This window comes from Augochlora pura, chromosome 7, assembly GCF_028453695.1.
Source record: "Augochlora pura isolate Apur16 chromosome 7, APUR_v2.2.1, whole genome shotgun sequence".
Taxonomy (NCBI): Eukaryota; Metazoa; Arthropoda; class Insecta; order Hymenoptera; family Halictidae; genus Augochlora; species Augochlora pura.
In genome coordinates, this window is record NC_135778.1 from 601,335 (window position 1) to 618,117 (window position 16,783).

The 16,783-nt window shown below is 44.1% G+C and overlaps 2 protein-coding genes across 19 annotated transcripts in view; one reads left to right on the forward strand and one right to left on the reverse strand.

Moving 5' to 3' along the window:
• Glut1 (Glucose transporter 1) overlaps nucleotides 1-16,783 on the forward strand; it is a 66,634-nt gene that overhangs the window by 17,687 nt on the left and 32,164 nt on the right. For 14 of the 16 annotated variants that reach the window (XR_013494382.1, XR_013494381.1, XR_013494383.1 and 11 more), the window contains exons 2-3: nucleotides 2,153-2,606; nucleotides 12,052-12,961. Coding sequence is in view for 13 of the 16 variants with exons in the window: in XM_078184846.1 (XP_078040972.1) it covers nucleotides 12,171-12,961 (791 nt within the window). In the remaining 3 variants the exon portion in view is untranslated. The remainder of the gene's footprint in view (nucleotides 1-2,152; nucleotides 2,607-12,051; nucleotides 12,962-16,783) is intronic. The other 2 variants (XM_078184848.1, XM_078184860.1) reach the window with 2 other exon arrangements.
• The window catches only part of LOC144472116 (uncharacterized), a 62,016-nt gene that overhangs the window by 12,979 nt on the left and 32,254 nt on the right, over nucleotides 1-16,783 (reverse strand). The window lies entirely within an intron of this gene.

The window sequence follows — 16,783 nt, forward strand, 5'->3', positions numbered from 1 at the left end:
TTATCTAAGTAATATAGTTATTTAAATATAATATATCTTTGATAGACAGTTAAATATATCGTCATCGGACTACCTAGTTTCTAATCATTCGTTTCAATGCTCACACGTGTTGCTATAACGTTAATAGAAAACGCGTCCGAAAGGAGTACTTTAAAGGGATACTTTTATTTCGAAGAAAATGATTCAAATTGATTATTGATTGAAAGGGTACTATAGACAGCTCCGGCAACGATGCAGCTTCCTTTTTCAAAGCGATCCGCGCGCGTCTCGCGGTAAACGAGACGTTCCAGTGGCTCTCTCAAGGCTCCGCCGCGATTGCGTTATAGACCGTTGTGCAACGCTATCGGAAGATCGTTTAGCGAATAATCCGGGATTCGGGTGTAAATTTCATGGTATCGGGTGGCAGTGATCCGATCGAGTTGCGGGAATCACGTGGGATACCGGGGCGCGCACAGCTCGAAGTCGAGTGCGACTTTGATCGTGCCGCGGATGGTTCCCGTTGTCGGCGCGATTTCTAGAGACACAATGTTCCGCGTGGAGCAGCTTCCGTCGTTAGCCGCGAAATTGCTCGTTACACACACACCGACCGTCCCCGATTGGAAGAAGACGATCGTCTGAACGCATTATCGAGCCGAGTAAATAACGCCGGGAACGTTGACAAGCTAGATAATCTTATCGGGATCGTGTCGTAATGACATTTTGGAAATATCTCGCTCGCTTATCGAGCACCGCATCTGTATTCGTTTTCACGTCGAATTACAAATATCTCGGCATCGATTGCGCACCAAAGAGTGCTCGACAAGATGTACTACACGCGCTTATATCGCTCCATCGATCACAGTTGACACAAGCGAGCCAGATAACGGGGATCCGTTCTTCTGCAATTTTTAATACGTACTCGAAAATTAGACGATCGAAATTCGTGATTAATCCTTTCGGTACAAGCACTCTGTCCGCCATGACACTCTCGCTGTACGAGGCTCCGCGTCGAAAATTGCCGCCGCACATGACGAGTCCTCCTTTATAAGAAAATATTTCCTAAGCGTTCAAGAAAAACTGTGCTTTATAAAATTACATTTTTTAACAAAAGTATTGCTTGTAATTTAAGAGATATGCAGAGGTACTTATATAAAATATTAAGATTTATTTATATAAAATTCTGTTATTTATCCCGTTCGTCGCAGGGGCGCCGGATATATCCGACACTAGTACCGAAAGGGTTAACCCTCCGACCGTGGGCAACGTGAAATTCGCGTTGCAAATATTCCATAAAATTTAACAAAAGAGTTTATATATATATATATATGTGCGTGTAAATTTTTCAGAGACTTTATGAAGAATAACAGTAACTCATTTGTTCCTTTAGTAATTATCTTCCATTTTATATTCGCTTTGGTGTGTTTGCTGCAGCGGTTTTGTTACAGAAAGTGACTTATCCCTTTAAGACCCCGAAGGTTACTTTGTAGTATTTCTCTCAAGCCGGCAGCCCGAGCCAAAAATGCTTAGAATGCGGCGGGTTCTTACAATTACTATTTCTTTGAAGTCTCCCGAGATGCTATGAAATGATCACGGCCATGCTCGGTGGTGCCGTGCTTACGAGGAAAACGCGGAAGTTTCATCATGTACACGCGCGCGCGCGCGCGCCGCTATCTGTTCTTGTTTCCTTTTGGCTGATGCATGCTCTTGCGTTTTTTCGGAGGCGTTTTTAATTTTCGCAGCGCGTCAGTTTCTTCCTACATTCCGCGTACGTGTGAAACAATGCGGCGGCGGACACATGTACTTGGGAACGCGCGAGGCATTCTCCGAACCACCATTCCACTTCTTCACGATTTAATGGAAATAAATTAATTTTAAACAAACACTGCTAACTCTGTTCGACGTAACGTTTAAAAAACCATTATTATTAGAATATTCTAGTTACCGAACGTTCCATTACCATCGCATTATTTAGACGCATTATCGCCTAGAAGGGAACTCGAATAAAGTGTTTAAATAATAAAATGTCTTGGTATCAGGATATTAAAAAAAATTAAATCTTCGGATATGGGATATCAGTTATGGGATGTCTCTACCATATTTACGATGAACTGTACGATATCGGTCCGATTGCTCTCTAATATAATTGATGCGCGAAACTTGGTTTGCATTGCAGGTTCGTAGAATAACGACGGTCCCTGGTCGAGCCGGAAGCGAAAGGTGCGCCGGAGGAATCTTCTAGTGGTTCCTGGGTGAGCCACGTGACCGATCGGTATATCGCGTCGATCAGAGACACACGGAGAGAGGCTGGAAATCCCGATTGATTCCTACTCGTACGTTCGCGTATGGGTTAGCTCCGTGACTTGGTCGTCATCGTCTTTCCTCTGCACACGCTTTGGTGGTCACGTGGGACAAGCCCGACACGGAGAAGAGTGGTTCGCGGGACCGGGAGGAAAGGAAAAATACGAACGATTCTATTCGACGCGTTCTAATAGGGATCCTGGCTGGTGGCCGATCTCCTCGCGGCTGCTGCTGCTGTTGCTGCTGCTGCTGAAGCCAAGAGACGGAGGCACGAGAAACGTCGTGATAAACTATCATCGTCGAGCACGATGGCTTGCGAATTCTCTAAGGTGAGTCGGACTATTCTATTAATTGCTCGCCAATTTGCCGGCGATTCACTCGATGGCCTGCGAATCGTCTCATAATTACACACCGGATATATCCATATACATGTCCATATACATAACATTATACATAGACATATACGTGCGGGGTTCTCGTTTGAAATCTCGAAGGCTAAATGTCTCGGTAGCAACGCATTTCCGGGGGAAATGCGAAATACGACGGTAACTCGATCTCGAACGGAAAGTACGGTCATCGTATTTATCTTTCCTTGTCGTTGGTCCTTTTTAAGATTATTCCGATCGAAATTTGCCTGTTATTTACAGATTTTTATTTTGAAACAATTGATATTGAATTATCAGCACTCGGTCATGAAACAGTAAATATTTTATATATCCTAATAATATATATATAATTTAGTATTATATATTATATAAAATGTATTTAGTATTATATATTATATAAAATATATTTAATATTATACATTCTTGTAATACTAAATATCCTCGTATTTTTGCATCTCGCACGACTTCTTTCCGGCAGCCATATTTCACTATTAATAGGCTTCCGATTAATCTCAGTTAATTAATTTCTTTCTAAATAACAACGAACAACGTTTCTCCCCCAAAAAGGTATTGTTCAAAGACATTCGGATCGGAAGTTTCCAAACGAACACCCTGTACACATGATGTACATACACTGAGCTCGCGAGATTTAAGTGTCGCGTGCGCGCGAGAGTCACGTGTACACGCGCGTGCGCACGCGCGATTGTTAATGCGTCCGCTTAACAATCCGGTAATTGCCGCGAGCGCGGAAGGTCGCGGGAACCGTCTCGCGACGAGTGCCGGAACGATAATGATAATAAACAATCGCAATTCGTACAATACATTTCATGCTTTGAATCTCTCGTTAACACACGCGGCAAGAAGCAATTAAGCTCCGCGTTTACCAAGCTTGACAGGCTCGATTTCCATCTCGAGATCTTCGAGAGTCTTTCACTTATCGATGTCTCCATCGAATCCAAAAGATAACTTTGCAATTTTTCAAAGATTCAAAAATTTGACGATGAAAATTTAGTCAGATTTACTTTGAGCCGGGAATTGGTCATCGCGCGATGCGCGACATTCTCGATCACGTTGGAAAAATAAGAGAATAAAATACCTTTTTTGACGCATCGTAGCAGAACTAATTCTCGACTCTCGACAGAAATTCTGCCATCTTCCCAGCAAAGGAGAATATATTCTCTATAATTGTCCCCGAGCTTGAAAACAAGAACGGACAATCTCAGAAGAGGATGATACGTTTATTCAAGCTTCGCAGATCGTCTTCGTAATCGTAGACAATCGGCGACTCTAAAAATCGTATCTCCTCTTCCCTAAATGTCCATTTCTTTTTACATACTGACACGACGATTAGAGAGAATTTACTGTACCACGATTTCCCCGTAATATGAGAATCTCCGAGAAGAGGAAGTCCCGCACAAAATGCTTGGAATCCAACCGTTTCGTTTTAATTCTCCCGTCGATCTTTCACACGGAATTCCCCGTGTAATCCGTTAGCCTATTGTCTTCAACGCGGACAATGTCGCGCGAGATGTCCACTTGTTGGATTTTATTAAACCAGCCGACGCGTGACGCGTTTATTGCCGCGGTTTAATTAAACCAACAATAGAGCATCGCGTACGCGGCTGGAAAGTAACATTGTTATTATATCCATTTTATCGGAACGAAAATATTTTTTCTATCGCGATCGGCGGGTCCCGCGCGAGAACGACGAACGCGGTACCAGTTTGTTGTAAATTAATAAGATTTATTAATTAGGGATAGTATAATAGGGATATTAAGAATAGTATAATAGGGATATTAGAAATAGTATAACAGGAATATTAGAAATAGTATAACGGGAATATTAGAAATAGTGTAATGAACGATGGAAAATAGGAGATTGTCCAGCTCGGAAATACCAACGATAATTGCTTCTTGCTATTGATTCACTTTCGTCAATCATGCGCTTCACGAAGGTAGAAGAATTATGCAGAATGATTCTCGGTCTTCGATATGCGTCGGTCGATCAGAAATTGATTCAATTGTTATGTTCGTCGCGGTCTGCGGCGAACGTGTGCCGATCGGCACACTCGACGATCGATTACAAATTAACGCGAGCCATTCGACAGAGACCAATGAATTCTCAACGATCCAGCAAAGCGAAAGAAATTACCGAATAAAATATTGACTTTTACGCGATAGACGTAGACTTGCTGCACGATGCCCACCAAACTGTCAACAGAATTCTGACCCCCGTGAATCGGTATTTAAATCGGTCGCGAAGGAAAGGGCGACGAGTCTGCTCGACGCAGAGTCGGGGAGAATAGAATTTCGACGAAGGATAAAAGATAAGGATTACCGAGCAAAACTTTATTCGACATTGTGGAGTAAAAAATGGATTGAAAATCGAAACTGGCATACAAATCTAGAATAGAATAAAAATCTAGACGATAGATCTGTCTAGATCGGTCCGAATAAGATTTTACTCGAACAAAGACTCGGTCGAATAAGAAGTTGTTTGCTCGGAAAATAATTAATTTAAGTAAATCTTATAGAGTGTAGTGTTTCTCGAGGTGAAAAATGATTCGAATAAATAGCTAGAATAATTTGTTACGAACAATGAGCAATTTTCGTAAGAGCAAGACGCTCGAAAAGAAAAGGGAACGTATGCGAATAATTTCCTTTCGATTAGTATAAACAATTCGAGCAACGTCCGACTCTGGTTGAAATCGGTGCAGCAACATTTTTGTGGCTCGAGGGATAGCACGTGGGAGTATTTCGGCGTTAAGCAAACGTCCGCGAGGAACCGAATTGAGAACCGTTCGTCGCGCGGTGATGAGAAGGTGACGACGGAGGAAAGTGGTGTCGGGAAGGAACGCGCGAAACTTGGTAGAAAGAATGATAATGCCTCGAAACAAGTTGCCAGGTTGCGAGCATCGATCGAGAACCGAGACCGAGGCGAACCGCGCGAAGAACTATCGAGATAGGGGAGCCAGCCGGCCGGCATTCAGCGCGAACTGCTGCGCGGCTGAAGCGAACTCGAACTCAAACTCGAACTCGATTTCGCTTTGGATTAACGACAGAGAACGGTATTAATAATGCTCGTTACCGTGGCAGTTTAATCGGCATCGGTATGGCGAGTCGGCGCACACAGGCATCCGGCTTAATTACTGCAGCACGATCATGCAGCAACCGACCTGCTCGTTTCCAAATCCGGCGCGCGGTGATCCGCGTTCCAGAGAATTCGGTGACTGGTTGTTGCAACTTTTCAACCACTGCCACAGTTATTCCAATAAAATTTAAAATTATTCCATTAAATATTTTTAAAATAATTAGAAAATAGTAATTCTTAGCTAGCGACGATTAAATACATTTGCAATCGTTAAACAACAAATTTTAACAAAGCTCCTTTGTCATTTTCGACTTGAAAAAGAAATCGTTTAAATGTAATTATACGAACGATTTTTTTACTTTCTAAATACGTATTCCATATTTATATTTCGTACGCGTAACGTTTTATGGGACACGTTTTATGGAAATGGGCAGCCGTCAACGACGCGTGACGCGGTCGTTTTTAAACAATTATAACTTCCAAATTGGTTCCTATAGGTACCCGATCTTTTCAGTTATTTCAAGCAAGCTCTGTTGAAAATATTCTTCATTGCTGGAGCACGGTGACTATCACAGTTCAAAAGTTATCCTTTTTCAAAAATATAAGGAACTTTTTACACTTGTCACATATCGATCGATGTTACCTTTTTAATATACTATTATTAGAAATGAGTAAAAAATATATAATTTCATATTAGGGAAGTATGATCTTTATACTATAAAGAGACTAATCGAAAATATATAACAATCTGACCAGGACATCTCGAAGAGGATGAGCAATTCCGTGAGGTGATGAATATTCTACTCTAAAAACGCTCGACTTTAAATATTCGTCGTAATTAATACATTCATTGGATTCCATTAATCTTAAAAGTTGTCTCTCTCGCCAAATGTCACCGATTTCATGAAACCGGACCACTGCGCGGCGTGCTAACTCGACGTCGAATTATCGGGAAAATCGAAACCAACGCCGTGAAACATCGGACAATTTACCGCCAATGTCAGGTTATGTCAGGTTATGTCGACTGCGATCCACACCTTTTACATTAGATCGGTGTTTGATAAAACAGCTGTTTCAATATTAATTTGTCGTTACGTTTTATCGAAAGTTGCGCGCGAAGTTTTATTATTAGATGAGCACCGATAATTCCGTTAGCAAGGACGAGCGTTCCATAAAATAAATGTCATTGGATGAAGACGTCGTAGCTGACAGATATTTATACTTAGACCGCGGATCCTTTTAAATTCGTTACTAGCCGGGACATTAGTCGGAAATGTAATACGCCGCGATTTTATTTCCGGCACCGCGGGTCGATGGAAATCTGTACGTTTAGAATATTATTGAAACTCGCGGGGACGAAGCTACAGCAATCTCTCGGCAATTGAATAATCCGGACAGCCGGTTACCAATTTTTCTCCATTTTTATTTAGCAGCGTTTGGGACGATTTATAGAATTTATTCGCATTTTGAATTTATAAATTATCGTTTTTTTAAAGAAATAGGATTTTAGGCTCAGAACACGCTTACGACTCTATAGTCGTCCTAGAGCAAAATTTACGAAAGGCAAGTGTCTTGGACCAAACATAGATAACGCAATGTATAACTTGATATAACTAAATATATAATAACAATATATAACTAAAAGAGAAAATTCAAATCGTTTATATTTAAAAAAAAGGTTACAACTTCTTGAAAAGCGTTCGAATGTTAGTGGAAGTCGCGGTAAGCGTGGTTCGAGTCTAACGCGGCCATAGTTCCGAAGAGTTTACGATACGCGTCCGTTGCCATGAACGAAATCATTCTGTTGGCCATTGTCGAAACGATGCGACGAGCCTCGTCGTTCAGGCTGCCCGTTCGAACCGCTATCCTCGGGGTATAAGGGCAGCTGTCAGCGTGAAAGTTGCTCGCAACCGGGTAGTATAAGGCGCGTCGCGGTGCATCAGGGTGCATCGCGGTGTGTCCGAGGGCGCGTCAGGCGCGCTGGGGGGAAGTTCGCGTGAATTAATCAAAGCACCGTTCATCCTCGGTTCCGGCTGCTGGCAGACCATCAGCGAATTGACACGAGAATCGTTCTGATTAATTCGCAATGAACTGTTCGTGGATTCTTGTCTAGTCTGTCTGCACGTCAAGGCGAATTGGCCGGGTGGACAAGATAAACGTTCGTCCACGAATACTTCGTGGAACAGATATAGTGACTTATCGTGAAAAGGCCTCCGCTCCGTTGTGTTCGCGCGGCCAGATCGAACCCTTCCCGAACGACGGATAATGGGCGGCGACGACGCCGGCAGGAACAAAAAGCTGAGAGCCGGTTTATCGCGACTGGGACGGATAACAAACTCGGTGACGATAGAAAAACCAGGTACGCGAAAATTAATCGTTCGTTGGGTAGAATAATTCGGCGTTAGGACCGCCTTGCGAACTGCCTTTCGAATCGGGGCTATCGAATCCACTCGGATTCTATTTATTACTTCGATATAGAGGATGACCCGTTAAATCGATCCAGTTATTATAATACTACCCGGTCTTCTGGGTAAAAATATTTCAGAAACTATTGGAAATAGTTAACGATATAATACTCTCGTCCGCGTGAAATAATATTTCGAGATTTATTCAACCCTCGCAGAAATAGATACAGCAATGTCTCCCTGATTGTCGCAATTTTCTTCTACCGTGAATGTCGCGTTGTATTTTATCAATTTTTCTGCTACGCCGATGCTAACGTTTGACAGAGTCAGTGGCTCCGTTGACTCGGATGCCCAAAAGACAGCTCGTAACATGATAACGTAACTGTTTAAATTTTAATATTTTAAATACAATTTTTTCTTAACACATTACACTCTGCGAATGATTTGGAATTCTGTTTCGCGGGATTCGTGTTTCTGAAAGATATTATCGTATTTCGCGTTGTACGATTCGCGCGTTAATTATTACGTTAACAAAAAAATTCGTCCATCTTTTGTGAAATTTAATCGTGCTTTGTCAACGCAAAAATTGATCGGGTAGTAGGTCTTCGTCGAAAGCCTCGTTAGAAGCGGTGAAAGAACCAAGGGACGGCTGAAATAAAAATAAACCGAGGATGTATCGAGCACAGAGACACAAAAGCGGCAGATGCGCGGCTGTTAATTAGTAGATGAGGTAAACAGCGAAATAATTATGTGCGCGCGCGTGTGTAATGTGTGTGTTAGCAAAGGCGCGGGGGCGAGAGTTCATAAAGAAGCCGAAGAACAGCGAGGCGAAAAGAAAAAGAAACTCGCTGGGTACAATGACGATTGACGCGGAAAGCGAAAACTCGCGAAATTAATTAGCGAAGTAGGTTGAATGAAACACGGCGCGATAATTGTGCACGCAACGGTTGCACTCGATGGCCGACCTTCGCCGTTAAACGTAATCCGGATAATGGATTAAAAATGTTTCTGGAAATATATACACATATATATACATACATATACATTGCTAACTGCAGGCAAATTATTATTATATCGGACGTCGCGTAATTCGCGGTATTGGTTTCGCGGTTCAGAGGAGGAGTTAATGGAAAACGGTAGAACAAGGTGTTCAGTGATTGTTCGCTAGTTAGCGCGGCCATATTGCGGTGGAATTTTCAATTGCTCGGCCACCGCCGCCAATTATAAACCAATTGGGAAACTTTTCAGGAAAATTTTATTCCGACGCTAAGATCGAATTGGCCGAAGAGAGTCGAAAGCGCCGAAATCAATTTGGGAACGTCTGTTACCGTAAACAATCGCCGCGGCATGTTTCTTGCTTGCTAAAAGTATTTTCTATTCGCTGAATTCTGATCTTCGTGGGACATCGGTCAAAATGATTAGACGACTTAAAGATGACGTCATAAAAATATAAGCGAGACGAAGTAACGAGAAAGATTGCGTCGCAACGATCGAAGCTTCGCGGAACGGAACGTGTCAACAATGAAAAATATATTGGCGGGCCTGCCAAGATGGGTCCCAAGAAAGTCACTATATTTGTTTCATCGAGAACACAGGGTATATCGAAACTAAACGATCGAATTTTAATTATATTCAACTAATCACGAAGGAACAAAATTGCCGCGAAAGATGCTGTCGGAAAAGTTTGAATTACCACGATATTCCCAGCAGAATTTGCGCGTTTCGGTACACTGTTTAAAACTACAAACACTGAATATTAAAATCCTATACATTTTTGTCAACCTCATTTGTGTCTACGCGCCAATCGCGAGTCCGATTGTTTAGCTCCGACTCGCCCAATGTTATGTTAATACACTAGTGCTTAAAATCGAGGTACATATATACAGGATGTCCCGTAAATTCTACCCGTGTAAGCAATAACAAAAGTCCATACAAACATACGTTCCATTCGACCTTGCTTTCGAGTTAAGACGAGTTGCTGCGAATGTAAACAAACACAGTGCGTTAGGAAAGAAGCTCGCCCTAACTGAAAAAACAAAGTCGAACAGAACATACGTTTGCACGAATTTTTCTTGTTGTTGTTTTCATGCGTGGAATCTATTCCCGAACTGGGTCGCACATTCTTGTCTGGCGGGACACCTTGTATATACAGGGTGTTCCAAAAGTGACTCGCAATCAGGAAACGAGGATTTCCTCGGGTCATTCGAAGTAACTTTTTCCTTTGCGAAAATTTCATCCTTGGATTGTACGAGTTATTAGGGAAAACAGCGTCGATTAAAGAAGCGATCGCTTCTGATTGGTCAGTGTTTTTTTCGTTAAGAACTCGTTATCGATACTTTGGAGAACATTTTTACAAAGCACCCTGTATACGTATATACATACATGTATATATGTATATGTATACATTGATATTTTGTATTGTGATCATTACCATAGTTCAAAGTCACGTTTAATCAGCGCCACCGTCAACGCACTCGTTTTCACAGTCGGAACGGCGTTCCACGTCAAAACAGAATTTTTTGACCTCGAATTATCGATTGCATAATGACGTGGCACAACGTGGACGAGGGTGTTCATTCGCACACGAACGCAGCCGCGCGGTGTGTCTGAAAAGTTCCCGAGCCGAACTTCCCCACCGTGGAATTTGTTAGCAATGTTTATCTGTCTCTCTCTCTCTCTCTCTCTCTGTGTTTCGAGCGCGGCGCTCCGGCGGAGCGGAGCGATCCTATCGAAATAGTTTATGTTATTATCGGCCGGATATAGAGAGCAGTGTGCCACGCCGGAATTCCGTGCAGAGAGACACGCGTGGCAGAAAGTCGGCAACAATTACGAAACTCTACGTACGGAACAATAATATTCGCGCGCGGGGTTTGAAAAAATAGAAAGGGGGGGAGCGAGAGCGACTGCGCTTTCGCTATTGGAAAACTTTTTTAGAACCGGCCGCGAACGCGTCCCGTTGAATAATTCATCCTTGTTCGCGTGCCGCGCGCCGCGCGCCGCCGAATGGATTTTCTGCAAATCTTTCCCGGCTTCTGTCTCGCACGGAGGCCTTTTTTTTCCAATTCGAGCCGCGTTCGACACGCTACTTTGTCGCATAATAAGACAAAAATGTCGAATAACATCTTTTCACGCGAGGCTACGTTTTCCAAGATAAATTAGTTGGGAAAACAAGACTCGTCGGACAGGGATCAATGCGTCGATTGATCCCACTCACGACGGACCCTATTCTACTTCTTGTCGCGGACTCCACGCATCTTGCGACTCGATTTCTTCGTAAACGCAGCCTTAAATGGAAAAATGTTATACCTTCTCTTCGACTCGTTTTCGCAGGAAGACTCCCACGGAAAATAAGAATTTCGGTCGGCTGGTATCCGGGGGTGTTTCAACGCTTTGCCGACCGGAAGATTGCGAATCGGCTTTTTAGCCTGACCGGTAGCCCGTGAATCGATTGTCGTGGCAATCGATACTTTATCTATATAATTTTTTCAATATTAGATAGCTTTCGCGATGAGTCGAGTAAATGAAATAAAAATAGAATTTAATGCCGATATTAAGTAACCTGTAATGATATAATGCTTGTCGAAAGTGTCAAGTTCCGCGTCGCGTACTTTTTTTGAAATGGACTAGAATTGGTGAAATTCTAGATAGAATTCGAAATACGACGACGTTCCGAAAGGGGCGCGCGCTGTTGGTAGAGCCGACGGGGGTCAGTGTCGGACGCTTGTGTCACCGATCCTCGGCGATCGCGTCCCAGCTGGAACTTTTCAAGCAGACCGTTCTCGTAAGCGCATCTCACCATCAAACCGCTATCGTGTTTAGTTAGAGAAAGTGTGTTTCTCGCTGTAGCGAAATAAGAGAAAACAATCCCCAACTGATTACACGTTACTCTTAGTATACCTCGGAAAAGCAGCATCGGATGGTCTTTAGTTCATCCCAGCCGAGGAAGACGTTGAAGGGGACGATGTCGATCGTATAAAATTGTCTGTGTTGTGTCCTGGCGTAGCTCAAACGATGGCCGATTCACGCGGCTTCAAGCCAATAAACCAGTTGTGGCAGAGCGCGGCAGTGTCGACGGACCCGGATTCGGAGTGCCTCTACGAAGAGATCGCGGGCCTCTCGGGGTCCCAGGACACGGAGCCCGGGCCGGCTGGTGCCGCCGTCGGCGAGGAGGGCGAGGAGGAGGAGGAGGAGGAGGAGGATAGTGAGGAGGAGGAGGAGGAGGAGGGCGAGGGGATCGAGAGGCGACAGAGAGGAGGAAGGCTCGATTTCGGAGCGCAGGTCGGCGGTAGCAGCTGGTGGAGGCAAAGCAAGCGAGCGGAGAGAACCGCGAGCGTCGGCGTCGGCGTCGGCGTCGGCGTCGGAGCCGGCGGCGCCGTCAACGGCCGCGCCAAGGCTCACAAGAGCGTCGGGACTAGCGCGCGATCGCGCAGCAGATCGGCCGATCGGCCATCGAGCGGACGTCAGGACATCGTCAGGGTGGAGGAGGAGCAGTATGCCTCGCGGCGCACCTACGTGGAGCCCCGTACAGGCGCCGTACTACCGCCTGGTACCGGCCTCAAGCTGACCAGGGGGCGCACGACCAACACCGTGGCCCGCTACTTGCACTCGGCCTCCACCAACACAGATCACTACCACCACCATCACCACGGGCTGCGAGGACACTATCCCGCCGCCAGGCAGACCGGCAGGCAGACCGGCAGGCACCACCAGCACCATCACCCTAGCCACGCCGCGTTCAGTAATGAGACGCAGGAAGAGGTACAGGAGGACGATGAAGCCACTCTACGGGAGTTGCTTGTAAGGTACGTGTCCACGTGCCCTCACCAACGACAACCTACCACGACCTCCCTTCTTTCGGACCACCTCTCTCAATCCCCCCCAACCCCCAACCCCAAGCCCCCGTTTACGTTTCCTCCGTAACAGATTACGTAACAGATATAGATCATTCAACACTTACTATATGCGAGTGTACGACGACTCATCGACACGCGGTTTACTCTCGATCACGATACATTGTCGATCGTCGGCTGATGACGGAATCGGCTGCCGTCAGGGATTCAAAACGGTCTCGAGACAGCAGACAGCCATCGGCAAAAGTATTCGTATGCCGACTTTCGTAGAAAAGGATTTCGGAAAACGATTAAAAAAAGTCGCACAAGTTTCGAGAGAACATTGCAAAGGGGGCGCGAACGGAATTTTCAAATGGCATCGGAGACTTTTCGATTTGTGGCACATTCGAGTAAAGTTAGATTTTCGGGATTTCCGATCGACGAATTGCGATACTAGAGGAAAACGAGTTTCGGTTCGTTATGAATTTTCTAAAAGAACTCGATCGCATTGCCTAATAAACTAGCCCCTATGGCACCTCAAAAAAAATATAAATCGTTTGCAATATTTTTACAGCAATTATTCCTTCGCGCTCTGGTCTTTTGGCTCTGCAAGTGTAAATAAAAAATAATGTACACCCTGTCGAATTTGTTTGTATCTGAAAGACTGTCGCATAAAATTCACTAAATTGCATAGAATGAAAAAAACCATCGAGGCAATTATTTTCAATTTAGAGCTGAAATGGCTTCGAGTAGAAAGGGCTAGACGGCGTGTACGAATGCTTTTGTGGCTGGCTGTACGTCGGAGAAAGTATCGGAACCGTTTTCAAGTCCTGACCATCATATTAGAGCAATTGTCTGTAGGTCGTCGCGCACCACCACAGAGGGAAGAGTTTCGCGAAAAAAAAATTCGAGAGATTCCAAAATTCAACACACCCGATGACGCGGGACGGGCGTCGCCACCGACGTCTTTGAGAATTATCTGGATCGTTGGATCTGCTGGATCATTAACGCGAATTCGTTCGTTCGTTCGCTTCGCCGTCGCTGGCAACGCTTGAAAAGAAATTTTTACACCGAAAATACGAGCAACTATTCCGGCAAAGTTAACACTAAACGTGCCATTGACAAATCTCCGGTTTCATATTTTTCATTAGACAATGACCGAGCCGTTTCCATTGGAAACCGTCGAATATGTTACGTTGTTCGAAATGAAATGACGATTATCGAATTTTCAATAAAAACGAGAGCCAGTAAATTCATGAAACACAGTTTTTAATTAATTATTATACTATTACTAATCTTTTATTATATATATTACTAATCTTTATATTATATATATTATTAATTTAAATATCTTTGTTTTTAAATAGAACTAGAAAAATCGCGAAAGCGTTTACAAAAATTCAATGTTATAACTTTAATAAGGTAGCAGTCGTTTTTAGTAGTACGGTACGTTTAGCGTTAAAACGATGGCCAGTACTCTGTAACGCGTTGGGCTTTGTTTATCGCGTTGTTTAACGGGAAAATTGGAAAGATCGTTGAACGTGGGCCACGATCTCGCCGGATTGGAACGTTTAGATTTTCCATTTAATAGCTTAGCGCCTTAGGACCCTGTACTCATATTTTCCGTAGTAGTGATCTATTTTCTTAGGCTCTTCTATTATATAGCGACTCTTTGCACTGTGCTCTGTTCTAAAGCGATTTAAACGTAGAAGTTACATTTTAGCTTTCCTTTTGGTCTCCATCTTTCTCTCTATATTATATATGTATACGTACACTCCCGGCCGTAAGTATACGGACACCTAGCGAATTTTCAGAAAGCGTCGAAAAGTGTTTTGAAACACTCCGTACAGGGCATATTTCGAATTAGAACCTAAATAATGAAGCGATGCCATTGGAAAGGTTCCTCGTTATCGTAGCAACTGTTTAATATTCTTTCCTAGTAAATTGTATTTATTTAGAGAGCATCTACCACGATCCAAGAAGATTTCTCGCTATCTTTCAGTTCCTGTCACGAGACCATCCTAGACGAACATTATCAAATAGTCGCGACTCGTTCCGAGCTGCCTCCCGACCATTTCTCATCGCGAGATCTTTCTCAACGTATGTTCCAAGACAGTTCTATCTTATTCATTATTTCTCGCGCTCCTCTCGTCGGACAGTTTTCTCAACGAGCGTTCCAAAATAGTTCCAACTCGATCCGGAAGAACCTTTTCCATTGTTCTTCGTGTTCCGGCCACGAGAGCTTTCTCAATGAACGTTTGAAAATAGTTCCGACGCGATCAGAAGAACCTTTTCCATTATTTCTCGCGTTCACCTAGCGTCTCAATGAACGTTCTAAAATATTTACAACGAGCTCGAAGATTCTGTTCTTTGATTTCTCTTGTTCCTTCGACTGGTACGTCAAAGACGATTCGAACCGGTTCCGAGAGTGTCCGTCGCCCCCGTAAACAGTTCTCGAGACGAATTGGAATTGGCAGCGGTCGATCTCGCTGGAGTTTGATTCGCGAGTGCAGTCTGCGAGAGTCGAGTTCGCAGGAAGTCGGACACGATCGGGCCGAAGCCGAGGGACGAGCAGCCCCGCTGCTCCTTGCTGGAGAACGAGCCAGCGGTGTCCGGATACTTATCGCCGGCGGTGCGCGCGTGTATAGATACATACGTGTATATTGCGCGCGGCGAGAGAGCGTAGAGCTTTTCAACTCGGAGTTTGAAGTTGGGGCGGTCGGAGTTTATCGTAACCTTTTGAATTCTCGTCGAAGTAACTTAGCGTTAGTGGCCACGGCGGTACAGTAGAACGCAGCGTGTATAAGCTCTCTTAAGGCTTGCATACCAATTAAGAGAACACTTCTCGCTCTCTATTATTCGGCCTGGAGTACCCCGAATCGATAGCACTTGCTTTATCGACCGACAAAACTCTCTCGTAGACAAGAATCAACTATCCCGGGGCGAACCTCTTTCTTATCCCGCGTACAAGCATCGCTCGAACCGCATCCAGGTAATTCCCCGGCCCAAGTGGCGGTGCCTCGACCGTTTCACTCGCTGTCAAATCGAACCGGATATAAAAAGAACGGGAAAAGAGAAAAAAAGAAAATTACGGAAAAAAGAAAGATCGTAGAATACACAGAAAGTAAAAAAAAAAAAATAAAAAAATACAAGACGAACAGTTGATCCCCGCTTATTATTTTTCTATTATAGACTTGTTTCTGTATCGAAGAATGCAATGCAAGGCTTTGTGCCGTGCCATTTATCATTTCTACGTTACATGAATCACACTCGCTCTAGTCCTATTCTTTGTACATAACCGACACACCCCCTCGGTCGTAACAGTAATATCGAGACACCCGGCCATATAGTATATATATATATATACATACGTTCCCTCGACGAGAACATTACCAAAACCTCTAACATATAGCATAACATACCATTAACATGACACAACATGAACATAACACAACAGAGATAACAGTTTTTTTTTCTTTTTCCACGAGTCTCTATTTTTGGCTGCGGCGCTCGCAGGCTTACCACTGATTGCTCATTCCATTCGATGTCATGTCACGTTCTTTCGAAGTCGGGTACACAAATAAGCGAGCAACGCCGCGCCCGTTGAACGATAACAGAGAATATCGACGGCGGGAAGACAAAAGGCCGCGCGCGAACCTCGTTTCCCACCCGCCGCTCGCTGGAAATCACGCACCGAACTTAAATGCAACCAGCATCACGATATTCACGATCGTTGTCTTCTTCTTCTCACGCCGTTCTTCTCCGTTTGTCCAATTTATGTGTGTGTGTGTGTTT